General features: G+C 37.6%; 1 protein-coding gene across 1 annotated transcript in view; it reads left to right on the top strand.

Annotated features, from left to right (window-relative positions):
• si:ch211-113g11.6 (semaphorin-7A) overlaps positions 1–27,562 on the top strand; it is a 41,494-nt gene that overhangs the window by 7,569 nt on the left and 6,363 nt on the right. The window contains exons 2-11 of the mRNA XM_006791793.3: positions 3,971–4,110; positions 6,725–6,787; positions 10,114–10,209; positions 10,554–10,659; positions 14,894–15,001; positions 15,262–15,401; positions 16,162–16,340; positions 18,156–18,264; positions 18,448–18,658; positions 25,724–25,839. Of these exons, the coding sequence (XP_006791856.1) occupies positions 3,971–4,110; positions 6,725–6,787; positions 10,114–10,209; positions 10,554–10,659; positions 14,894–15,001; positions 15,262–15,401; positions 16,162–16,340; positions 18,156–18,264; positions 18,448–18,658; positions 25,724–25,839 (1,268 nt within the window). The remainder of the gene's footprint in view (positions 1–3,970; positions 4,111–6,724; positions 6,788–10,113; positions 10,210–10,553; positions 10,660–14,893; positions 15,002–15,261; positions 15,402–16,161; positions 16,341–18,155; positions 18,265–18,447; positions 18,659–25,723; positions 25,840–27,562) is intronic.

The following is a 27,562-nucleotide window of genomic DNA, read 5'->3' as shown; positions in this document are numbered from 1 at the left end:
CTTTAATACATTTTCCTCTTTAGCATTAAAACCAAAATGTAATACTTGTACTATGAAAGTTGGCCTAAATCCACTCTCCCACGACCATGAATTGGATAAGCAATTACAGATGCAAAATAAATATTTTTCATTATCATTTGGAGACCCAAAAAGTACAATGTACAAGGCTAAATCATATATTTTATTTTGGCTTTTACAAACAAGCCATTACTACTACACTTACTGGCCACTTCATTAGGTTCACCTTGCTAGTGATGGGCTGGGCCCCCTTTTTCCTTCAGAACTGCCTTAATGATTCGTAGTATAGTTTTAACATGGAAACATTCCTCAGATATTTGTTCACCATATTGACATGATGGTATTACACAATTGCTGCAGACTTGTCATCTCCACATCCATGATGCAAATATCCAATTCCACTACATCCAAAAGGTGCTTTATTGGATCAAGACTTGGTGGATGTCAATTCAATTTTATTTATACAACACAAATCACAACAACAGTCACCTCAAGGCGCTTTATATTGAAAGATAGACCCTACAATAATACATACAGAGAAAAATCCACCTATTATATGACCCCCTATGAGCAAGCACTTTGGCAACAGTGGGAAGGAGAAACTCCCTTTTAAGAGGAAGAAACCTCCTGCAGAACCTGCCTCAGGGAGGGGTGACCATCTGCTGCGACCAGTTGTGAAGAGAGAAGGAAGACAGGAAAAAAAAAATGAACTGATTTGAGATAATTTAAGGTTTTTGATTTGGCAATGTCTTCTCCCACTAGACACATCCGCACCAACAACGTATTTTCACACAAAGAACTGCTGCTCATTGGATAGCTTCTCTTTTTTGGGCCATTCTCAGTAAATACTAGAGTAGGCTGTGGTAAAATTCCAGTACATCAGAACAACTGTGCCCTAAGTCATTTAAATGACCTGTCTTACAAGGGATACATGTGCAAGTGATATGAAACTGCAACAATTTTAGAAGCTGTATTACAAAATTCATGTAAAAGACCAGACTTAAATATAACACCATAATTCTTAGCGCTTCACATAATATGAACCCAGTAAGCGGTTGTGTGGATAGTATGTGGTTAAGACTGGGACTTAAGCCTTGTTATTAGATGGGACGTGACATGTAATAATAAATATTACATATTCTTATGATAATATTTAAAATATATATGTATATTTTTGTACATCAATCCAATACAGCAAAGAGAAGATTAACACATTCAGATCTGTGAGGGTCACTGTTGTTGTGACTGATTAAATCCATAAAACAGATCCAGCCTGATTAAATCCATAAAACCATATGACAAATATTATTTGTCATATGGTATTTTTTAAAAAAAACACTTCAAAAACCTTAGAAACACTGCTCTGATGTGTTGTAATGTATGATTATATATAAGGTCCAATTACTTTTTTTTTTTTTTTTAATCAAGCAAAGACGTGCCCACAGTTTTAGCACTGTACTATCAGGGGAAACATTTTAGACCATTAGCTAAGGAAAACCACACTTAACGGAAAACTGATAAAGCTACTGTTCTGTTTCATGGTATATTCAGATTATGCCACGTAATAATCAGGAGGAAAACAACTCTGAGAGATTAATTGTTGTTTTAGATCTTCTACACTCTTTATTCTTGTGGGGTGCAAAGTGACCTTCAACAACAACGGCTACGCTGCTGATAGGAAATGACATCATCTGACTGGTGGCTTTCATAAAAAACAAAATAAAATTGTTGTGCTGAGTAGAGAAAGCTGGGTTTACTGAAACAGTGTCTCAGATGTAGACCAAAGGTTCCTAATTTTACATTTTTGGAAGTCCCCATATTAGAGAAGAGGATTAGGGCCACTGCATGTGGTAAAGCTGTATTTGTGTGAACACCTTTCAATTTTTTTCTGATGATTTTTTAAAAATGTTTGCTGTTGTCCAATCCAAGAAGCTTAACTGTTTTTTCCTCTTTCGAAAAAAGAGTGAAGTAACATAGCCTTAGGAACCTGTTTCGCTTCTGTTAACTGCTAAAGCAAATATTCATACAAATCTATTGTGTTTATTCAAATCTGCACGCTCTTATGTCTGCCTTAAGACTGTCACTGTGAAACTATACTCTAGTTTCTCTATAAGCCACTTCTTTGTATGTTTCTCACTTCCTTGTGAAGTACCAGGCTCATCAAGTAGATTACTGCCAATAAAAGCTGCCGCTGTTTCCATAGAAACTTGCCAGCAACCTGTATTGCTACCACTCACCGCTACTGCATCCTGGTTCCTGCTATCAAACTCGATGTCTTTTTCACTTCAGGGATAAAAAGAACATCTAGTCTCTCAGAAGCATTTATGGGGGCATGATAGTTTTTGATGTAAAGCTTTCAGATGTTTTTCCGAAGCATCTTTTAAGCAAATAAAATGATGAAATATCTCCCGGAGCAAAGACTAATCAAAATGAAAAAGGATGGCTGTATGAGATGTTTTATACTCTAATATTTTGGTTCCATAGCATTCACTATCAGACACAGCTTTTAAGAACTCCAGAAAATCATTTGGTGCCATTCTTTATTTAAATTTGTCTTTTAACTAGTAGGTGGGCTTTTAATCTATTTCTAAACACAGGCACAGTTGCAGTGTAGGTAAGTGTGAGTCTGATTGGCTCTGTGATTCAGAGATGCCCGAATGTACTTTTGATTCAACCAACAATCTGTGATAGGATTTGCCCACATGATTATTCTGGAGATTTCTGTGCTCCCACCAGATGCCCTTTTCCTCTGACACATTAGCAGGGTTGACTCACTGTTTAATGTAAAACCACAAAGGGCAGTACTACTGGATCAAGTGCTTTGATAAATCAAAGCATTCTTAGACAGTACTTTCTAAACTACTTTCTTGAGCTTTTGTTGCTGTTTTTGACCTTACAATAATACATTTTTCTATTGATTTCTTATGAATTGGAAACAGCTTTTAAAGTATGATTTGAAAAATCTACATTTTCTTACTTCTCCTTTTTATTCTTAATTATTTTGTAGTAGCTGTGGTATTTTAATAGTTAACAGGTAAAAAGACACACATAAGGAGGAAGGTCCAGAATTAAAAGTTGAATGTTTTCACACATAAATCCAAGAAAAACATGAAATCAACCTTATAAGAGTTCTGCAAAGAAAACAGAAAGGGGAAGAAACTTAGAATATGGCGTGGGTGTTTGTGCCAGATGGGTTGGTTTGACTTTTTCAGAAACTGCTGACACAGTTGAACCTTATTTCTCTAGGGGTTTACAGAGAATGGTGTGAGGGAGAAAATACCCAGTGAGCAGCAGTTTTATGGGGGAACTTTCCTTTTTCTTGTCTTGCTGTTGTCAGAGGAGAATGGTTAGACTGCTCAAAGCTGAAAGGAAGGTAACAGTAACTCAAGTAACCACTCATTACAACCAAGGTATACAGACGAACATAGTTAAATACACAATAAATCAGACTGACACTGGGTTCCCTGTTCTCAGCTAAACCCAAAAACTGAGGCAGCAAATTTGACAGGCTCAGCAGAATTAGATGTTATTTCAAATTTGCCTATTACCTGACTATTGTCTATCCCTTTATGACCACAGTGTGCCCATATACGCTATGATGAATTAAGGCCTTCCTTTGAAGGTAAAAGGAAATACAACGGGTAAACAAGGGGTGCACAAAACTATGCTACTGAATAATAACCAAGCATTAACCAAGCAAGAAAGGAGAGGAAATGATGAACAGCAGTAATAAGAATTCAAAAGCTTGACAAACATATTTATAGCAGTAGGAATGGATTTTATTAAAACTGAAATGTTTGCTGTTGTCCTTGTTTTTTTGTTTTTTTTAAATCTGTTACCACAGGGAGTATTTTAATTGTACATGTTAAAACATAAATTTTCATAATAAAAACAACAATGTACTCTGGCAAAGCTCTCATCTGTTGGCTCATCCCTTTTATTTGTCCCTCAGAGCCCTCCAGGTTCCATTTCAACAGACCAGAGAACTATATCAGCATGTACCACCAGGAAGGGAGTGACACCCTTTACGTAGGCGGCAAGGCAATGCTCTACATGTTGACGTTCACATACAGAGGGGTTCGCGACCTGCAGGTACTGTTTGCTTTTAGCTGATTTTTCTGACTTATATCCAGGTGATTAAATAAAGTGGTTCTTTTAGGATGGTGTATTATTATGTATATTTTATTTATCTATTTTATTTTAGATATGGAACTGTAAAGTAAATATAAAATATAAGACAAACCTTGACCCTGTCCACCACCTTCATAAGCAACTTCAGCAACTGAGTTTGGACGTGATGTCCTTAAAAGTTGCATGACTCAGAGCAGAATATTGATCTAAGTAGAGATTTAATTAGGGAGACTGATTCTAAATACCTCTATCCAGACCTTTAAGCCAAATGAAGAAACATTTTTTTTCCACAGCCATTCTGCACCAGTTACTGGGCAGCCTCCAGGTGTGAACAGGGAAGTCAATGTTAGCACAGACCTGCCAGTCTACTCTGGATAGAATAGGAGTGAGCTATTAAAATTTGTTTAGTCACTTTGGAACATTTTCTTTACACAGCTACTCTAGCAGATAGTGAGCTTAACTTTGCATAAAGACTCAAGAAGTGGAAAACAGGGATGTCTGACCTTTTCATGATAAATTCTTAATGGACAACTGTGTATTTATTCTTAAAATCACTGGTTTCAATTTTTTGGAATGAATGAAGGTCTAATTAATGAACTGCTTTACCAAAGTTGTCAGGAGGTGGACATTATTGCATGGTATTATTTTATAAGGTAGCATATGAGATTTGTTGAAGAAATCTGTTTGTGGTACTAGTAAGCATTACATGATGTTTCTATTGCCTTTCTTGGAAAATGAACTGTATTTGGCACTGGGAATTAAATGTAACCAGAATTCCTATACCTGCTGAAAATAGACACCCTGTAAATGTATTTTAATTCACAAAAGTCTCTTGCTTTTGAAAGTATGGCTAACCCTGTTACTGTTTGATATGAGCTGTGGGATGAAAACAAATATAGCTGCTATCCTGCTGTGAGGACGACACAGAGAGCCAAAGAGGGCAGAGAGAGAGAGAGATCACTAGTCTGCTGCTGGCCCAGTAAAGCAAATCTAGTCAAGGCCAAGGCAGTTAGGTCAGGCATACATTCATTTCTTTCTATGAGGATAGAAAACATAATTCACTGAGCTAATAAGGTGAGGATACTATAGGCACGAGGTTACACTGTGTGCACTACAGCATAAACACTGACTAGCCAAGCAAATTTGAAATTGACTGTAAACTCAAATATGTAGTTTGCTAAAAATAAATATGTCCTACTTTTTGGAATGATCGAAGGCTTATTTGGTGGTTGTGACTCAGAGAGAGGTGATGTATTTGGCAATTAGGAGATGCTTTGAAGTGAAATGGTGTGTTTTTACGTTTACTTTCACAGTAAGTGACAGTTTGACAGGATGAGTTACGTGCAGTGCAGCTTAGAGGAGTTGTCATGTCAGTGTGTGGAGAGAGAGAGGACCCAAATGCAGGACTCGCAGACTGGTAAAGGATGCGGACAGTGTTTATTACAAACACGAGAAAAACAGAACATAAGACACTGAGTGAGTGAGTGAGTGAGTGAGTGATTGAATGAATGAGATGAGCTGACCTGGAAGCACACAAGAGATTGACGATGACAAGACAATGAACAGAGGGAAACTGAGGGCTTAAATACACTGACGAGAAAAAAACAGGTGAGAACACAGCTGAACTAAGTCTGACTAATAACACAGGAAGCAGAAATGAACATAATGCCACAGACAAAAACCTAACACAATGAAACAGGAAACAGGGATGGAAAACCAAATGGTGACAAAGAGTATAGAAAGAATAAAATAAATGCCTAAGAGCATTATGCATCAAATCTTGCTATCACTGACACAGAATGAAACAGTGGGGGATTGTTTATTGAGATTCAACACTTGTAGAGTCAGACATTTGTGGTAAAAGGTCAAAAAACCCAGTTAGTTACTTTGCAATGAAGAACCAAAGCTTGTTTGACAGATGCAATGCACAAGCATTTTTTTTCAAAAGGATAATTTTGCAATGCAACTTAACACTGCTCATTTGAGGAAGGACTGTCCCAGGTAAGAGTGGAGGAATTACACTATACAGTTGACCTCCGCACTATTCCTGGATTCTTCTGTAGAGCGTAACTCCAAATTAGTCAGGGAATATTCAACAATCACCATGCATACCGGGAGTTGACTGTTGGTCATTTGTCCAATAAGGTTAGTATGACTTACAGTGTGCAGTAAGTGTAGCGATTGTAAATTGTTTAAATCAATGCATATAAAATATGCACTGGTATCGTTTTAGATGGTCCACAACTTGCCAATTCAAAGCAGAGAATTGAGCTTCAACGTTTTCATTGTTGTAAAACAGTGTATTTTCCCCTGAGAATGTTCCTTTCAAATTCATGGCCATTTCTGTAGGGCTGTTGAAGGATATTCTGTGAAAATGTGGAAGCAAGGTAAGGAAGACGAGGACTCCAAAGTGAAGCTGTCAAATTATAAAGTGACTCTTGAAGGCACTGAAAAGCCGTCGTGTCATATAATATTGTGTGTATTGTATTTTAGAAGCTCCAGCCAGCTCAGTGCATGCTGAAACAGAGAAGAGTGAAGTAAGTTGGCACAAACTAAACAATCACTCCTCCCACAGATCCCAGCGGTATCGGATCAGACTGCAATTGATACCTGCAAGGAAAAGGCTGCGCCACTCGAGGTAGAAAGTCCTCTTCACCGTCAGCACCTCCATCATTTCAGCAACACCCCTCATCCATAATCGATATCATCCTCTTTCTTATTACCATCATCATTATTATCATCCGCAGCAAGGTTTGTGTCCAATGTCAGAATGTTCACTTCTGACTTTTCAATTCAATTATTCACATAAAGCTTATGTTAAATCTTAAGAACTTAAGACACCAAATAATTCAAATGAGCATTGTAAAAACATGCAGTAACAAACAACAGCATAGAAAATGATAATCCATGCAGATGAGATAAAATTACACAGGAGACACTGCCACCTCGATAAACAAACACTGTGCAGCTGAGTGAGCAGTGGATAATTGCATTGAATAATTTGCGACTCCACAGAGAAAATGAGAGAATAGCAGTATTAAAACAAAAAAGTGGCAAGATAAATCTTCAATTGAAAGTTTAAATACTCTGAGAATAAGACACAATGCGTTCTATTAAATACTGAGGGTCAAAATCTGCATTTGTTAAGTAAAGGAAATAAGGGGATTATAAACCTTAAGTTGAATACTTACACCACCTACACCTACCAGCTTTCATTATGCAGGCAATGTAAAGGTCAACGTATAGCTTTGGGACTATGATGCCACAAGAGTCCATGTGCTGTACAAAGAAATAATTCAATTCCTGCTGCATGGAAGCACTACAATACCAGAGCAGACAGAGAAAGTCTCTCAGTTCAATATTTTATGGAACAATAATTAAATAAGTTGTGAATTCGGTTCAATGCAGTTGTGTTAATGAAGTATACATTCACAACACCGCTTATGAGCAACCACTTGTGAGTGGTGAGAAGTAAGCTGCCACGCAGTGGTGGCATGCAAATGTTATGATGCTGAAAAAGAGGAATGGAAAAGAAATGCTCAGTATTCACTGGAAGTCCCCAGAAGCCTGAACCTACAGTAGCATAACTAAGGCCCCGGTCAAAGAGGTCTAGAGAGAGGCACCCACCAGCTCGGTGAAAACCCATTGCAACTGGTTGCAGGAGGTAACTAACAGTCTCTGTGAAATCAACTGCTAAAGCCCCATTCACACAGGCCTATAAACCAATCAGTGACCCACTTTAAGCGATCACTAGGGAAAAGAGTGTATTCCATAAAACTTTAAAACTTGTCACAACGAGATATAAAGTGTTGCACCAAAAATGTCCTTGCACTAGCTTTGTGCAGTAGCAGATTGCTGCAGATGCCCTTACTATAGATGGGAGAAGTTTACATGTCTGCAAACACTGCCAAATTACTCACCAGGTTCCAGTGAAACTGTGAAAAGTGTGACTCAAGCTAGAGATCTACTGGCTTCAAAAAGTTTTTGAAATGTGTTGGTTGCAGTGGCAAGGCACACTGTTAAGTTTGAAGGCAAATGTGCTCCACTTCTGATTTCTGTAGTGAAACTTAAAGAAGCTTCACTACAGCCCAGAAAGTAAATGGCCGATATTTACAGACGAGTCAGTGCAAACCATTTGTGACCCCAGCAATCTGCTAGCAACCAAAGAAATCACAACAAGCGCTTTGGTTCAGCACCCTCTTACATTCTTTCCCTAGATGGGATAAATATAAGGTAAATTACAAATTCTATAGTGATTACTCTCATTGCATACTCTATAGTGTGCAAAAATGCACTTCTGAATGTATCTGATGGTAACATTTAGTCAGCCTAGAATTCTACTAAAGCAAAAAATTACCCTTCATATCACAAGGCAAAAATCAATAACAAAAAAATGTAGCTGAAGTTATGGCACAGAAGAAAGGGCAACCAGAGCTAAAGCTTACAGAAAGTCTGATAACGACAGATGGTGGAGAATGAAATACCCTGAGTCATGCAGCAAAACCTTGTCCCATGAAGGACAAGAGGCCACATTTTCAGTAATTCACAACGACTGAGTGTGTGAAAAACAAGTGAGATGAAGGTCGAAAGTTATCCGTAGGTAGCAGACTGAGTGTAATTTCACAGACTGATTGCATATCCAACTTCAAGTGGAAAAGGTTTTAAAGAGTCTGTCCACTTCAACATCAGTCTACAGCACAGTCATTTTACAAAAGCTATGCACAATGAATACACACAACAACAGAAACAAACCATATTGAACACAACAAGAAGAAACTAAAGCTCTTTTTGACACTGTTCTGAATGGGTCAGCTACAAATAAATCTTCTGCATGTTGAAATGTTCTGATTTTAAACTTGAATCTACCAAACCCAAGGACAGCCACTCATTCCATAAAGTAGTTTAATGATGTGGTTTGTGCCTCTGGAGGAGCTTTGTTAGTTCTGAAGAAATGACTCACTTCCCATCAGTTAGTATAGCATGGCTTGGGGACTCTGATATGTGAAGAATGGTTGGTATTTTACTCAAAAGTACCTCTTGCTTGCTTCTTGAGGAACAAAAAGTTGCTTGTTCCTCCGCCAGATAGCTTATAGCATTTCAGGCATGTAACTTGACATTTAAACTCACTTACTTTGACTTCACTCCTGCATTTTAGCCTGAACAACTGAAAATCACTGCTGAAAGTAGTTCTCAGAAGAATAGAAACTTGCATATGCTCAGTGAAAACCAAACATAAATAAATAAATAAATGTCAGCCCACACTATTGCCTACCCAACCACCTACATATCCACCTACTCACACTCACACAAGCTCTGGCCCCGGTCTTTGGATTTTGCGATGCACCTTCACTGTCTCCAGAGACACATTTGGATTTGTGATAGATTGCTTACGAAAAAAATATACATCTCATTTTTTATTAAACGCACATTCCAACAAACATCTATTAATTGTGAGGATACTAGGAATATATTTTCATCTTCCATCTAGCAGTGGATTTGGGATAGGAGTCTGTTTTTTGTGCTTAGTAAATAATTCATGCATATGGAATATTGAAGTGATGTACTGCCGGTTTAAGCCTCCTGAGTGCTGTCTGCCAAAAATGTTTGGCGCATGAATGGCTTCCAATTTTTCTTAAATCTCTTTTGGTAATCCACTCTTTCTCTCATAATCTGCCGTGTGTTGTGCTCTTGCTTTGTTTCTCAAGCCCTCTATTCCACATTGGGCTCTTTCCCTGTTTGCTTTTTCAGTCCCTTGGTGGGTTTTTTTGTTGTCTTTCTCCCTTTGTGCTGTACCTTTCTCTCTAATCTCTTTTTCACATACTCTCCTCTTTTTTCCCTTTCTCATTTTAATCTGTAATCCCTCTACCTATCTGCACTTCTTCCCCATTTTCATCTTGCTTCTGAATCATTTTCTGCCTTTGTCTATGTCTGTTTATCTCACTCATGTGCCTTTTTCTCTAACAGCTGGAGTGTGATAATTTCATCACAGTCATTCAGAAAGTAAATGACACATTCATAGTATGTGGGACAAATGCTGGAAACCCCAGGTGCTGGATGCTGGTAAGAGATTTCTTTAAGTACGTGTGTTTCCTTTTGTAGTGATGTGAGTGCTTCACTTAGAGTCTAAGTAATCCATGGATCAATTGTAATTAGAATTTATTTATCTTCTCTCTTATTTCCTCAGTTGGTTAGATAAGGGCTGGGAGTTTTTCTTTCCACAGAGGGCATTTTCACTTCGTAATGAATATGTTACCCCATGGCTAAGTTGAAATGTTCTAAACTCTGTGTTGTAGTAGAAAGATAAGTGGGTGCTGGGTGCAATACATTTAGACACAAAATGAAATGAATAGAGTTTAAAAGCTACACCTCCACTGGGCTTGATTGTCTTTGCCTTCTTTCTGCAGGTTAATGACACAGTGCTGACTGATGTACAGGGTGCTGGGCAGATATCTTCAGCCTCTCACATATCACCGCAATTCCCTTCCCATAGGGCCATCACCTTGCCTGCAGGTAACACAAAAAAGACCTGCAGTAGTGTAAGTTCATGTGTATATGAGAGACAAGACTACTGTTTTGATACTAGCAAATGAAGGTACTGCAATAAAATATGCCTGACAAAGCAGACTCAGTAGAGCCAATAGATCTCAGCTATAGGCAGCATACAGCATACTGGCGTCCAATGTGGCTTAAGTGTTCAAACCAAAGGAGCGTTTGGGGTAGTTTTTGATGGTTTGATTTGAAGAGAATAACCCTCATCCACACCAGCAACAAAAAGAATATAATTTACAACTATAAGAATATTAGTACAGTGGTGGTAGCTATTAACTACACTAAAAACGAAATCCACAATCCAAACTTAGCGCTCAATTAGGATTTGTTGCTTCATTTTGTTCTTTCTTTTATTTAGTTAAATCACAGTAAAGTCTTGGGATTCACTTAACACGTTTACTATGATGAGCTTGGTTCAACTGCATCAACATAGAGAGTATAGGCAAAGGCTACAGGAAGCGCAGGTGTTATATACTCCATGTGTCTTACTATGACACTACAATCCCGCCTATATTTTAAAGAGCAAAACTACATATGACATTTGTGAATTACTGAGCCCATAAGAGCATGTGGCTTGAGAATGGTGCAAAGGTAACTAAAATAATTTATATAGCTGTAAAATAAAATACATCTTCAAATTTTGAAGGCAGTCAATTAAATATACTAGCGTTTAGTTTAGTTATATAAAAAAATATATCCTGTTCAATTCATTTTACTGTCAGTATTGATGTTAGAACTGGACATCAAACTAGCATCTTATGAAAGCAATCAAAGCTTAAAATTAATTGTGCTGCAGAGAAGCCTGTAATCAGAATGAGACTGGATGATGATTACAGGTGTGATGGTTACCAACAGTGAAATACAGAAAAACTCATCTGCAAGCAGCAATAAGAGGGCAGGGGGTTCAACAGGGTTCAGTCGCCATGGCAACTGATGTGATCTTGTTAAACGTGTGTCTGCAAGCACGTGATAAGAAAGAAAATGCATTTTTGTGTTTATTGCAGCGCTTCCCAAGAAATCTCGAATGTCAGGGAACAGTGCTGCATCTGTGGACCAAGTTTGGTACCAACACACGAAACAGTTGCTGAAATTTGATCTCACTTTCTGTCTGGTAGTTTTGCTGCCAAATTTCATTGGCAGTAGGAAACAAATGGCTTTGAAAATCTTGAATCCATCTTATAACTTCACTGAGGGTTGGCCTAAAGATAATACAATCCAATTTTAATAAAGATCTGAAGAATAAATGTGACCTGTTAATAATTATTGACATCCGGCAGCTATTCATGAAAATTCAATATAGCTTACATCACAAGTTGACCTTGGGATTAATCATTTGGCCTTTGGGCATCTTGAGGCTTCTGGCTTTGAGAATAGAATAGAATAGAATAGAATAGCCCTTTATTGTCATTGTACATGTACAACGAGATTGTGGGTTGTTTTGGGTTTTGTTTTGTTTTTTAAAAGTACAATAGCCTGGCTGTGACTGTGGCTGACAACTGATTTTAGAAAAGTACCTTGTATCGAATCTCATCCGATATTTGGAAAAGACATGGCATTTTTAAATTTAAAGATTTTTTCTTTTTTTTTTATATATAAAATGCTGCATGGAAAATAAAAGTATAGTAGCAATTAAATCCATGCTTCTTGAGCCAAAGTGTTTTGAAAATGAGGCGTGTGACTGAAAGGTTTGCTAACCTTGCATCCACTGGTGGCACTGCAGGACTTTTTTTAAGCATAAAAAACGACTTGAGTGGCAAATAAAAATGATACCATACCAGCTTTATTTGCAAATGCCTTTAAAACAACCACGACTACTAAGTGCTGTACAGAAGAATAAATAAAAGATGTAATTAAGAAAAAAACCAATGACATACCAGCTCACATGAGGTATAAATTCAACTAACAAAATGAACAAAAGGCATAAAACATGAGCAGAACAGCAACAGCCATAATAAAAGGCTAAAACAACTATGGGTGCGCAACTTGACTGCTTATCCCCAGTGATCATTGTTTTGGGATAATAAAAGAAGAAACTGGTAGTAATGACGAATTAATGTTATTGTTTTTTGTTTTTTTTTCTCAAATCTCACTCGGTTCATTTTTGTAAGAGGGACACTGTTACAGAACTCTTACTTTCTATGGCAAAGTGACAGCTTTGCCAAAGATCTTATTTTAGAACAAAGCCACCTTCAAATCTTTATATTAACTTTGCTCATTTGCGACAGGAGCAGCAGTGTGACACTTGTGTGCCTCTGACTCCCAGGAGCCATCTGTCTCTTTTTATCAACCTCTATTCATGTAATGCAAATGAGTGAATGCTTTTATCTGAAGTACCTCACAGTGTTTTAAAGAGTCGGTGCTTTATAAGACTGATGTGTTTGCAGATTTTAAAAGCCAATGTGTTACTTTTCTAGAGCACATGGTGTCTGTATTCAATTTGAGTCCTCTGTTCAGTTTGCGCCATCAAAATGACGTAAATGAAAATAGGTTTGAAACTATTATTGTACTTTAAGAATGAATAATTACCATCTGGGTTAATTCCTTATTGTTCACATTTTAAATAGTTTCTTCAGCATAACATTTTTGTACAAAAATAAATCATGACTCATTTCTAATGACTCCAATCAAACAAGTACAGACCCACTTGTGCAACCACATAATGTATTATATAAAGCTTACTGTGCAATTTATCATTGTCACCATGTGCCAGTCATTAATAAAATGCTATATGTGGACAGGAGCCATAGGCCAGTATATTGGTTTTGAGGTTATAAAAGTAAAACTAATTAGCCTGCCTTAGAATATATGTCATCCATTAATTAAAGAATTAATGATAAATCAATGAAGGAAGTAATGAAAGTAATGATTTATTAATTTAATGCCTCCAGCACTTAAAGCTGTTAAATGTTTTTTTGTATGTTTTTATCCATCACAGTTGAGCAACATAAGTCATTTCAATCAATTTTATATAGTTAAAAGTAAGGCTTAGTGGAAGGCAGTTGAATGAATAATGGCATTCACCACATCAATCACTTACGAGTCGTACTTACACAATAATACCTATAGCATTTAGATGCACGTAAAAGAGGACACAAACACTAAAGCATTGATGTAAAGTGCTGCATCTGACACCCTGAAAAGCTCGTGTCTTCTTGCTACCACCAACTATGCTCAAAAGGTTTCAAAATTGTTTGAAAATGGAAAGTTTAATGTGTATTCCTGTGCCTTAATAGATCATACACATAATTAAACATCCACAGACCAGTGAGTGTCTGTTATGTGAGTGAATTTATTTATTTATTGTTTTTCTCGAATTATCTCATCTCTGTTCAAAGCAGTGATGATGGATTTCTACATACCCTCTTGAGTGGCAATCCCAGTTAATATTTGGTGAAAATGCAGATCTGCTAATGAACTATAATGCTCTTCATTTGTCCTAAATCAAAGGCAAATTTCGGTGATATAATTCACCCGTTTCATGAGACTGATTTACAAGACATAAAGGCCCCGCTTCATTCCCCAACAAATAGAGCTCCTGGTTGTGCGATTATTTGGGATCACATTAACATAATAGAGATGTTTCTAATTAAACTAACATTTCATTGGTCATACTGCCTGATGAGAGACACTATTTGTTAAACCACACTCTTCAGAGGGATTGTTTGAAGAAACACTCAAATCAGCGAGAGGTCGCACTGCAGGATGCTCTTTCAGATTGGGATCGATTGTGGAAGCAACGAGCCGGCCCTTTGCTTGAGCTGAGCAGCATTCAAATAAAGATCAATCCTAATTAAGATGTTAGTGCCATGATTTCAAATGCTCCCCTCTGCATTGCTATGGAGACGGAGCTCTAAGTGGGGTTTCTAGGAACATGGTGATTGGTAGCTGCTCATCAGTGCAGTGAGCTATTCTGGCTTGATGTCTTCTTTGCTCTGGCTTTTCTTTCTCTCCCCCGTTTTTTTTTATTCTGTCTTTGTCCCCTGATTCTCTTTTTTTTCTCTACTCCCCTGCTTTCTGTTTAATGTTCTCTTCTCTGTATCTTTCTCAGTCACTCTTTTTCTTGTGTCACTCCAATCTCTCTTCCTCTCCCCCTGAGCCTTGTACAAATCCATCAAGCTCGCAGTATGCCTTCTATTTTTTTTACCCACTGTTCACCCTCTATTTTCTTGTCCATTTTTCTTCCTCGCCGTCTCAGATGGGAGTCTGTATTCTGCTATGTCGTCGGTAGAAGGTCATTCCGGCTCGATACGGCGTACGTTTGGCTCCCAGAAACTCCTGAAGACAGAGAACGTTTGGCTGTTAAGTGAGTAGGAGGAGGGAAGTCACGCAGAAACCGTGCAGGTTTAGACTAATGCATATGGAGATGGTGGGTGGTTCTGTCTGTAAATCATCTACTATTATTCCCTTGGAAAAAAAACATGTAGGTGTATTCACTCTCAGAAATCTAACTACTGTGATTAATCATTTACACAGCTTCTGATTCTCCCAATTCTTTTTTTTTTCACTAATAAAATATGTTATTATGTAAAATAATCAAGTGTTGCTTATCTGGCTCATTATCAGATCCACAGTTTGCTGGAGCATCTATAATCCCCTCCTCAGAAAAATACAAGGAGGAAATCTACTTTTTCTTCAGTGAATTCAACAAGACAGCCAGAGTGGACGAGGAGCCATACAGGGCTCGCATAGGCCGAATATGCATGGTAAACATCCTGCTCGTTTTTGGATATTTTCTGCTCTCCTATGTGATTCCTGACTGACCCACTCAATTGATTGTTAAATGAATTTCAAAGTAAATAATCCTTAATGAAATTATTGATGGTTAAAGAAAAACATTGAGGCTTTCATTGATTACCGTTGCAATTAGGAGTTAGCAGCAACTTTAGCAGAAACTTTAGCTCAGAGGCTCAAAGACTCCAGCCAAGTGCTCAATAATTCAAAGTCATATCCTTCCACAGACAGCTTTAGAATACTGTGGAGGTGACTTTTAGGAGAGCTAGTCCACCCTTCTCCATCAGTTGGTGTGCATGTTCAGTTACAATAAACAGCATTAATGTGTTTGCTGACTGCTTGTTCAGTGGCTCTGTCTTGTGTCCCACTTTGCCGAATGCACATAATTCAGTTAACCTCTTAAGCCCCAAGCCTACCTGATCTCCTGCCTTTTGCCCCCATATCAGGGGGCGTTAAAAGAAATTTGTTAGAGGGCAAGTTTTAAAAAGCTAGATTTGATGTGCCCACCTGTGTACTGCGTACTATAGGTTACAGGACCATCCTGTATATTCAAGCAAAATTACTCTTTCCCAAACTGACAGAGAGAAGAGAAAAGGATTGCTGGTGGCCCGGATTAGAGGACAATATCTTTGCAGAGGACACTTTAATTTTGTTCTGGTTTCAGACCAAAATTAAAAAGGAAAAAAATCGCCTTCAGGGCATTGTTATGGCTGTCTTTATTTATATTTCAAGGTTGATGAAGGGGGTGTCAAAAACCTGATGGCAGACTCTTGGACCACCTTCTTGAAGGCACGGGTGATGTGCGGTGCAGGAAACACTCAGCAACAGTACAACAACTTGAAGCAGGCAGTGGTGCTGACTGCTCAGGATAAAAGGGCTGGGGTTCTGTATGGCCTCTTTTCCAATGCATGGTGAGTATGAATTACCCGATCCTGCTTTTTTCTGATTCCAGATCTGGTATGTCCCTCACTGTGAGGAAGAGATGGGAATTTATCTTTCACGTGCAAAGAAATATTAAGCTCAATTTTCCCATCTTATGAAATAAAATGTAACAACTGAATCCACTGTAGAATAACATCAAAGGAGATAGCAGAAGTGAAATAGTTATATAACGTGGTGTTGATAAGAACCCTATGTTAGCATATGTAACTTAAATTCTTAACTAACAAGTGTTATATCAAACCAACATCCTTCTAGCTTCTTATATAAGCTCGCTGATTGAACATAGAGTGAAAATGAAAGAGCTCTTGAGAGACAGCACTGGATCTTTTTTATTCTTGCCAGCTCACTTTGACCACAGTTTACAGTTGAGTTAAAAATAAATAAATAAATAAACATACAAATAGAAGCTGCTGGTGTAGCAGCATGAAGTAATCCAAACTGCTGTCGCTCTGCTTAGCTTATGGATCAGCTTATTGTCACCGATATTTGATCTAGCTTTTTTGGTCAGTATCGGACCAGTCATACTCATCATCATCATCATCTCCTTCATCTTTGTGATTGTCTTCATCATCTTCTCCTCCTCTGCCTCCTTCTCCTGACTGCTTTCTTTAGGGTTTGCCACAGCAGATCATCTGCCTCCATCTCACCCATCCCTAGCATCCTCTGTCACACCACTCCTTTGCATGTCCGCCTTTATTACATCCATACATCCATGAAAAGAGGAAGATCATGTGATCACGTACTGATCAAGCTTTTAGGATCAGGGAAAATAAAATGAAGCAGATGTATAACATAACAAAGTAACCCACTTTTGTCCACCCACACAGTGCACACCACATACCACACATTTGGAAGAAATGTTCTTGTCAGAGAACATTTTCTTTCCTTTTAACTGCAAGAGAAAATTTCTGTTGGATTCCGAGTCCGTTAAATAGTTTTCGGTAAATGTGCATATTCCATTCCAGAGATATCAGCATACACAAAACAATATCATGCACCGCTGGAGGCATACATTAATTGTTGCTCATATTAAATTTAGTGCAAAGGAATCTCCAAAATAATGCACACAAGTTTGCAAACTGTAACGTATATGAATCCATATATCAGCTAAACATGAACAATATATAGTGACTGCCCTTATTTACAGTATTATAGACATTTTACAACCTTAATTATGAAAAGTGTAGTTGTATAGGCTTGCTCAATGTAAATGTGATAAGCATTTAATCAAATCGTTAATTGACAAATACCCTGTGTTAGATTAAACACTCTAATGAAATGCAAAGCTCTTTGTGAGGATTGGGCTATAATACTGAACAACTGATCTATACAGCCATGAGTTAGGTGCAAACACATGTACCCTCTTTTGTTCCAGTTTTGATTACAACATCAACACAATAATTTGGTAACAAACACAAACTTAAGTTTAAGCTCAACCCAAGTCTGCGCTGATTGTGTGTATATTTGCATAGCCGGGATTAAAGCTCACTTACAGCAATATTCAAAACAAAAGAGTTAGAGTTGGAAGGTATTATAGGGGAGCAGTTACTGACTATGCAGTAGTGACAAATATTATCAAATTCAGTGAATGTGGATAGACATAGACAAAGGAGAAAAGTCGGAAAACATGAACTGTAGCAATTTCAGTCTTTGTACAATTAATATAATTACTTGAAATGTTGTATCTATAATACATTGACCTCAGACACATATGTCTTCTACTTAAAATCCACTTTCCATGCCTTTATTGTGGTTGTAATTACTCCTTCCTTGCTTTTGTTCAGGGGCAGAACAGTGATCTGTGCCTACTCCATTGAAGATATTGACCAGGCCTTCTCCACATCTAAGCTGAAGGGCTACAGCGGTCAACTCACTGGCACACGCCCTGGGACTGTAAGTAAAACCTAACAACCATCAATCCTGCTAATTTTTTAAATTAATGCCCAGTGCAAAAAAATGTAATGAGTTAATTCATATTTTTAAATATAATTCAGGTGTTATTTTTAATGGAATGAATCAATACAAAATAAATGATTTGGAGTCAATCGGAATAGAGTTCGTCACTTTTTTCCTTAGTGTCTCCGCAAAATCCCCGGAGCAGCGGAGAATCAAAACAACGTGAAAACTCTTGGGGTGATGAGATACCACCCAGAAATTGAGGATGTGATCCGGCCTGTTGGTGTGGCTCCACTTGACCTGCCCTCAGATGACCAAATCACACATACAGTGGCGGACATCGTACGGGCAGTTAACGAAGAACACTACAGCGTTCTTTACCTTGGAACAGGTGTGTGTCTGAGTGTGTGTTTATGTACAAGCATATGTGCTTGTGTGTTGTTATGTGTGTTGTCGCTTGTCATGCTAAAGGGTTTTGTTAGCCATCTGAAAGCAACTAATGAGTAGCTATTTTCTGTTCTTTAGCTGCACTGTCCCCACATCAGTAGTATTCACATTTACCTCTGCAGTCCTTTCCTTAAGAATTGTTTTTCTTTACAATATAATATTCTGCGCTTCACTTCAGCTGGTTAGGGAAAAGCAAATACTGCTTCTGATGAGCAGCATTTGCATATTAGCCACTCTCTACTGTCCCGGTTCAACATGCAACACTAGATTAAAAACGAAAAACAAACACAGACTAAAATATGATTTAAAAACAATTACCGCTAAGATATTCTTAAATTCTCAATACAAGCTGTGAATATTAAATGTGAAAAACTGACAAACTGTCAAAATATTTTCTTCTCAAAATCTAGTCAAACAATCCATAGCCTTCACAAGACTATTTCTATTTGATCAAAGCAGCAATTCTGAGCTGCTGCTGCCCGTAGCAGTTACTGGAAAAATTGTGTTGTGCCTAAGGGAGATCACTATGGCAACCATCACAAGTCATATGCTCCTGTGTGCATGATTGTCTCACCACTCAAGTTCACCAAAGATGAGCGAGTGTCATCTTGCAAATTGTGACTGCTGCAGTGTATATGTGCTTGTCATTCATAAAGCTTTTCTGGTGGTATTAAAAAAGGCAGGTTGATGTCTTGTCACTATGAGCTCTACTAACTGTGCCAGTAATACGAGGGAAAGAATGGTGAGCTATGAGCAGCAAAGGGTCTCTATGGTGGCCTAAAAAGAAAGTAGAGCAGTTTGAGTCACACTGGTATCTGAGGCTGTGGGAACACATTGTACTGCTGTTTCCTACTGACAAAATATTTCCTGTTTCTTGTTTTTACTTTCAGGGACAGTAATTGGCATGCAGAACAGAGCTTGTGTTATCCATTACAACACAGGTTATATGTTACAGTTCAGCTTTTGCAATTTTCAGATTCCCTTTGTGATCACTTCTGAATTGTCGTTTAAGAGCGTTCATTTTCCGTTCGGTTTAATATTGCATCACCTCCACCTTAGAGTGCTGGGTATAAATATTCATTCTGTGTAACTCGTCAAGCTCATCAGTCTGCATAAATTATTTCATACATGCTCTTGTATCTGTGTAAATGATGGTGAGAAGCTGCCTTCTTGAAATAATTCAGTCTTTAGTGAGTGAAGAAGACAGGCAGCTCATGCATAGTTGGGTAGTTGCAGTCTTAATTTAATAAAAGGGGTACAAGCAATGAGCTCGTGTCCACCTTGAAACCACAGACAATGGAATCATAGAGAGGCATTTTCTTCAGACATTAGTCTTTCTTGGTTCATTTAACTTATTCTGCCTCATATACCTTGCTTTAATTTAATTATGTGCAAAGTTCCTCTTAAATTAAAAAATCATTTAAATTAAAAATATCTTACAAAGCTGAGCTTAAAAAAGAAAAAGAAAAAGAAAAGCAAAGCAATAATTAGTAGGCAGGACAAAAACACCACGAGTGCTCCAATGTTCAATATAAATACTCCCAGTAAGACTGAGCGGAAGACCAGCTGAAGCTGGCATTTACACTTTGTTGTACACTTGTTAGTCTGCTTTAAATCTGTTATGTTGTATTTGCTATTGTTTGGACAAATTCATTTAGTTTGATAAGAATGCTGCAATTCAAAGTCCAAAGCAGACCAACAACCACTTTGATTCAATCTAAAATGATACCTAGTGATGGTAAAAAGTCAGGTTAAATAATTTGTCCTGTCAGAAAAGGATTGCAAAGAGTTTTGTTGAGTAACAACATAATACAGTTATTATTTTTTTTATGTTTTTTTCCCTGAATAGTATATTTAGAAAAAATATTTAGAAAAACATATCTTAAAGCATTTGACCTTAGAACTGATGAGAGGTGAAACGCCTTCAAGAAACTTAAAGAAGTCCAGACGCTTTTCTTTGCAAGCTCCTTTGACTACGATGACCTGGATGACTGAGAACCTTCACAGACATATGTTAAAGCATTTAGAAAAAGGATTGTCTGATGAAAAGTTGTTGTTGTTTTTTTTTTTAATTATACAAAGAGAAATTGTACAGAAGCAAAAGAAAACGTTGCAACAACAGCAACAAAATAGTTAGGTTGTTGGCAATAGGTCCGAAACAAAAATTAGGGTTTAAAAGACCATGGGAATTAAAGTGAAGAGAGGGAGGGATTTAGCACTCCCACTCACACTTAAAGGCTCAAGTAGAACGACAAGACTCTTGTTGCTGTTATGCAAAACACCAATTTGATGGCAGTTTCTATGGAAGTGGAAAACATCACTTACTCAACTTCCTCTCATCTAATTTCTGCATCAACCTCTTGTTTATTCCAGTCACAGCTCTTTGCCAAAGTGATGTATTTGAAGGCTAATTGAACTCTCTTTAACATGTTGACCTAGAACAAGCTGACAGGGTGGTGCCCAACTCCTAATTAGCTAAGTAGTGCACTGTATATTTTGCTTTTTAAACCCATCTAACTAGTCTCAGTGGGACTACACTATAAGATATAAACTGACAAAACACAACAGTTTTTGACAGAGTGAGTTTCTTAGTCTTTTGATCTCTAGCCAATAAATATTTCAACAGAATTTATGCATATAATAACTGGCTACTTCAATAACTGTAACATGATGTTTTCTGCAAGCTGCTGCAAAACTGCTTTCATACAGCAGAGTCATTGTAGTGCTACAGTGGTATAGATAATGTACCCAAATCTCAGCCAGGGGTTGAGTCTGATAATGTACAGTAGGTGCTGGGTTTTCACAAGGAAGAAAATTACTTGGAATAGACAAAATGTTGTCTCTAGCTCCTGTGTGTGGATTTGGATGCCGTTTTAGTAGTAACCTAATTGATGGAGTAATCTTTTTAAAAAATGTATCCCACAGTCTTAGCTACATGTAGAGAAGAAACCAAGAGCCAGGGCTGCATTTAAGATAAAAGTCAAAGTCTTGGCCGAGGGCAGCTGCAGCCTGATCCCAATCTGATTGAAACAAAGCGAAGGTGGCGGGAAACTGATTCTTTGAAAGTTGCTGAGGCATCAGGCGTAAAAGGAGAGATCAAATAACCCCTTCAGCAGAAAAACTGTCTCAACATAGCTGTGTGTAGAGTAAAAAGGTAGACCCAGAATGCAGAATGCGGAGGAGTCAAGCAAAAGCTGTTTACTAAACCAAAAATTGTAACTTAATCTAAGACACAGAAGAACAAAATACTCAATCACTATGAAAATAGACACGAAGTCAGACAGAGAAATGTAGGAAGCGGAACTAAAACAAAACATGATAGAAAACTAACACTCAACGTGAAACGAAAACAAGGCAAAAGAAACTAATAAAGGCATGAACACTAACACCTTAGAAGGAAACACATTAAGGCCAGAGCTTAAATGTGGAAACTGACACAAAGAAATTCTGTCGAATCCACTGTAAGATTAAATAGCACTGTTTTAAGACACACTGGGACAGTTATCACTGTCACCTCACAGCAGGAAAGTTCACAGTTTAAACTAGGCTGCCAGCTGGGACCTTTCTGTGCAGAGTTCGATGTTCTCCCTGTGCCTTTCTGGGTTCTCTCTAGGTACTCCAGCTTCCTCCCATAATCCACAGACATGCATGTAAGGTTAATTGGTGATTCTAAATTAGCTGAAGGTGTGAATGTGAGAATGAATTGTTGTCTCTCTCTCTCTGTGATGGACACTTCCACTTATCCAATTCAGGGTGGAAACGAGGGCTGAAAACTATTCCATCTCCAATAGGGTGAGAGGTAGGATACATCCTAAACAGGTTGCCAGTCTGTCACAGGGCTAACACAGATAAATAGATCATTCCCAACACCTATTGGGAATTTAGAGTCACCAATTAATCCAAAAACACGTGGAGAGTTGGTGGTTTTGAACCCAGGACGTTCTTGCTGAGAGGCAACAACTACTGTTCCACCATGCTGCCCGAATCGCATAATTGATTCAGAAAAATGATGAATGAACACGGGTTTCACTCTCCAATCCCAGTGTTTTAAAGTATTCTCTCTGTACCTTTTCTGCTCATGTAAGCAGACAATAAAAGTTAGCAGTTTTGGATGAGTTTTAAATGAGGGAATTCAAAGATGTTAATGTTTAAGAAAGACTGTAGTTATGGCAAGGGAAGCTTATGATGGATGTGATAGATTCCTATTTACCACCCCAAGAATCATTTGTTCACAAAGAACTCTCTTTGTTTTATCCTGCCTAAAAACCGTAGAGGTTTATTCAATATGAAAAACATTCCTGAGATATTCTGATATCTATAAAGACATATAGACTCAGTGTTAGTCATGTATACAAAGGGGAGAGAAGGAAAAAGTGAGCTGCAATTGGCCCCTGAAGTTCAATAGCCCAAAAAAGCAACAAAGGAAACATAGATTGCAACCTTTGACAGGCAGTGGGAAAAGTGGAGCATTTAGCCTTTGTTACAGGGGACTACTTGAAATGGAGCAACTATAAAGGACAGTAGTGGAAGATTTGTTTTCCTGCTTTACCTCAGTGACATAGTGAACACTACAAGATGCAGAACTGCCTGGATCACTTCAGTCATTGAGGTGATATAGCAGAAATCTCCCTTGAGGGATGGAAGAAATGTCAGAGCCATGCACTTGTTTCAAAATGACTTTATGTTATTTTCTGTTAAGACAGTGTCAGTAACTTAAAGGTAAGACACAGGCCAATGAGCTATCTGACTAGAAAAACAAGCTGGGGAAGTAAAAGTACTGAATGTATTGAAACTTAGAGAGAAGAGAGTTAAATCTTGTTACCAAAAACAGGCCCATTTTAATTATCGTTATCATACCTGGAAAGCTTTTATATAATAGGTGCACATAACTGCAAAGTTTTAAAAGGGTACTGGGATAAGAATTTACAGTAAATGAGTATGATGTGTCAGCAGACCTCATCTGAAAAAGCTAAATATACCAAGAAAAAAACTGATTTGCTCAGCAGATGCCACTGAGTTCAGCACTGTCACCCTTTTCCCCATCAGAATATCTTGCGGCTGTCTTTGTGCTGATATACACTGTTTAGATAAAGGAGCTGAAAATAGCATTTGACAGGATTAAAGAACCACATGAGAATAAATTAGATAAAATGTGGAATGTTATCTTTGACAACAGGGGATAAAAGATTTGAAGTTTATGAAAAAGAGACGAGGCAGTTTGAGGACAAAGGAAGTCCAAGCGGCAGCAAGAACCTGCTTGTCTAATTATAAATGAGAAAGAGCCTCGCAGAAGGAGCATTCAGGAAATGAGGATGTGAGAAAAAAAACAAGGTATCACAGTAATCACATTTTCACAGTAGTGAGAAAAAACATTGAGAGAGGAAAAAAAAGATGCAACAAAAGAATAAAACAAGTTTGAACTGTTTTGTTTTCTGGCAGCAACAAAGGCCCATCGAAGTGCATGTACTGCACTGAGGGTAGAACATTTACATTTCAATTTTTATAAAACAGTTTGCAGCAAAAAAATAACTAAAAACAAGGAAAATATGCAGAAGAGATTATGAAAAACGTGGCTGTTTAGTAGTGTAACCTGATTGTACAAATCAAAGTGGCTCAAAGCTCGAATAGTGACTTGTCAGTTTTCAAACTCAAGCTGAATGCAAAGCAACATTATTAACCAACATAAATTAGCAAAGCTACAGAATGGTGTACTAAATCCTCCAAATAGGGCTTACTTCCTTCGCTCTAAGTGACAGGTGGATCAAGTATTTACATGGACGATGTGCTGTGAACATGACTTTGCTCATTTGTGCAGCAATAAAAATCCCCTTTCCATGTTGAAAACACAAATGCAGACAATCCAAAAGAAGAGAGAGCAAGCAGCTAACATCTAGTAGCAAGGATACAGTTAATGAAATACAAAAAACATATTCAGTGCATTTTCACTCGAGCTCTGTGTTATTGTATGCAGCAGTAATGAGAAAAACAGATGTTTAGTAGAAGTAAGTTGTTTTGCAGCAAATTTGGTGGCTCATAGTAATAGAACAATAATAAATCGAGGCTTGCAGAAGCATTTTCACACTAAAAGCTCAAATTTGAAAGTTACTTAAAAGTATGACTTCTTGTCTCATTCTTGAACTCATTAAACTTGCAGTAATTATTATTATATATTGGAGGATTAATCTTCCCACAGCCACTGGCTGTTTTTAATCCATGTTCTTTTTGATGTTGGAATACTATCTGGCATGAGGATTGCTGAGTGGTAGTTTCATAGAGGAGGAGATATGCATGATGAGATATGTAAGAATAAAGTTGAAATAATGCAAGTCTTCAAACAAACTGTTGACATGGGGCCCTTTTAAGACCTTATTAATGCCAAATGGCATTGTGTTCTACTGATGCATGTTGATGTAATTTGTTTAATTAATAAGGACAGACCATTTGGAACCTGATTTTTGCAAACCGAGGGCAATACATTGAGATTTACCATAAGTCTGTGTTATGGCCAAAATGTTTCAGCTCAGTTTGCAAGAAATATACTTTTAATGCGAAACTGCATCCTTTCCTTTTGAACATTTAGTATCCAGAGGGGATACTAAATGTTATCGGTTACTGAAAGCTGTGACATTTTTATCAAGAACAAAACAAAGTGCCTAAGTTATGAAACCGATCCAAAATTCATCCAGAATCCAAACCTCTGGGTTGATTTCCCCTGCTGCCCATAGAACTCAGACATTTAAGGTTACATCCCCATTGGTAACATGACTTCCTGTATTACGTTATTTTTCCAGGTAATCATTTTGCACAGTTCAACTAAAGAAAAGCTATTTTGAGCTGAAATTCAAAATGCCATTTTGCATTTGGACCGCCTATCTGTCATAAAACCTCAACAGAAGCATAACAGGGGCTGGAACTCAGTTTTAACAAATACATTGAAAAAAAATACCACAAAGAATGTGTAGCTTTTTCATTTGTAATCGTTTCCTCTTTTCTCCTTTGTCTTATACAGAACAAGGCAAAATTCTCAAAGTTCTTCATACCAGTGAGGATGTCTTCATCATATCTCAATACTCTCTGTTTCACAATGAGGGCCCTGTTCTAAACATGGCTATTGATACCCAAAAGGTATGAGTAATTATGTTGATTTGTGTGGTAGAGTGTGATTTTAGCTACATTTGTCATTATAAATATGCATTAGGGCTTGGGCTATGCTAGGAACGGCCACAGCCTGTGAAACATTCAAAGAAAATTAATTGTACTAGAGCTGGTTATCCTTGCCACAGCACACAAGCTACTTCATTAGGTACACCTCTCTAGTAGTAATTTAGAAATTACATGATTTACAGTCCCCAGTATGTTAAGATGGATCTAGTTTCTCTTTGAAATTGCATTTAAGGGTTTTTGTTTGTTTGTTTGTTTGTTTGTTTGTTTGTTTGTTTGTTTTCAGAGAATCATGGTAAATGTGAATACTTTACACATTATGAGTAGTGGGCGGGGCATCCTGTTTGCCTTCAGAACTAGCTTGATCAACAAGTAACTGAAAATATTCTTGAAAGATTTTGGTCCATATTGACATGATCACACAGCTGCTGCAGATTTGTCAGCTGCAAAGGTGCTGTACTGAATTGAGATCTGGTGACTTTGGAGTCCATTTGAATACAGTGAACTCATGGTCATGTTCAATAAACCACTTTTTTAACTTTTTAAAATTGTGCATTATCCTTCTGGATATGGCCATCAGACGATGGGTACGCTATGGTCATACAGGGATGAACATAGTCAGAAACAATAAACATGTAGCCTGTGGCATTCAAACAATACAGTTAGTACTAAGGTACTCAAAGTGTGCAAAGGAAATATCCAACGCACCATTAAACCCCAACCAGCAGGGACCATTTTTACAAGCAAGGGTGGAAACATGCTTTCATAAAGTTTATGCCAAATTATGAGCCTACTTTTTAAATGTTGCAGAAGAAATTGAGACTCGTCAGACTAGGTAATTTTTTTCCAATCTTCTATTGACCAATTCTGGCGAGTCCATGTGAAATGTACCCTCAGTTTTCTATTCTTAGCTGGCAGGAGTGGAACCATTGTGATTGACTAATTAGATATTTGAATTAAGAATCTGTTGAATAGATGTATCTACTACAGTGGTCAATGAGTGTATTACACTGAGAGATTTGGGATATTATATTATTATACAAGCTTTGTGCAGCTCACAATCCTTTTTTTTAAATTATTTTTATAATATATATATATATATATATATATATATATAAACCACCCAGCACGCCCCTGCGGGCGGTTTATCCTTCAAGCTCGGGTCCTCTATCAGAGGCCTGGGAGCTTGAGGGTCCTGCACAGTATCTTAGCTGTTCCCAGGACTGCGCTCTTCTGGACAGAGATCTCCGATGTTATTCCCGGGATCTGCTGGAGCCACTCGCCTAGCTTGGGAATATATATATATATATATATATATATATATATATATATATTGTAGCTTGAACAATATATATAATACAATACATGTTGAACAAATTAATCATCCTTTTCTCCAAGATAATTAAAGACGCACTGGAATACATTTATATATATGTGCCACCTCATCAGCTATGCAGTGCAGAAAACATCTAGAAATAGCAAAGACATCTTCCCACCATCAGCATTTTTATTTCCTTGGGGTTTTTTTTGGGTGGATATTATGCAACAAGAGCTATAATAATAACAATGAGGAATAGTTCGTTTAAAATTGTTCCCTGAATAAGTTTCCCACATGTCAATTGCCTTTTTTTTCATTTTCTAAGTATAATTAATCTACAAATACATTCTCTATTTGCTTTCTTATTGT

The sequence above is a fragment of the Neolamprologus brichardi genome, chromosome 11, assembly GCF_056152115.1.
Source record: "Neolamprologus brichardi isolate AB-2024 chromosome 11, ASM5615211v1, whole genome shotgun sequence".
Taxonomy (NCBI): Eukaryota; Metazoa; Chordata; class Actinopteri; order Cichliformes; family Cichlidae; genus Neolamprologus; species Neolamprologus brichardi.
The sequence above is the reverse complement of the archived record's forward strand: the minus strand, read 5'-3'. Positions and strand labels throughout refer to the sequence as shown.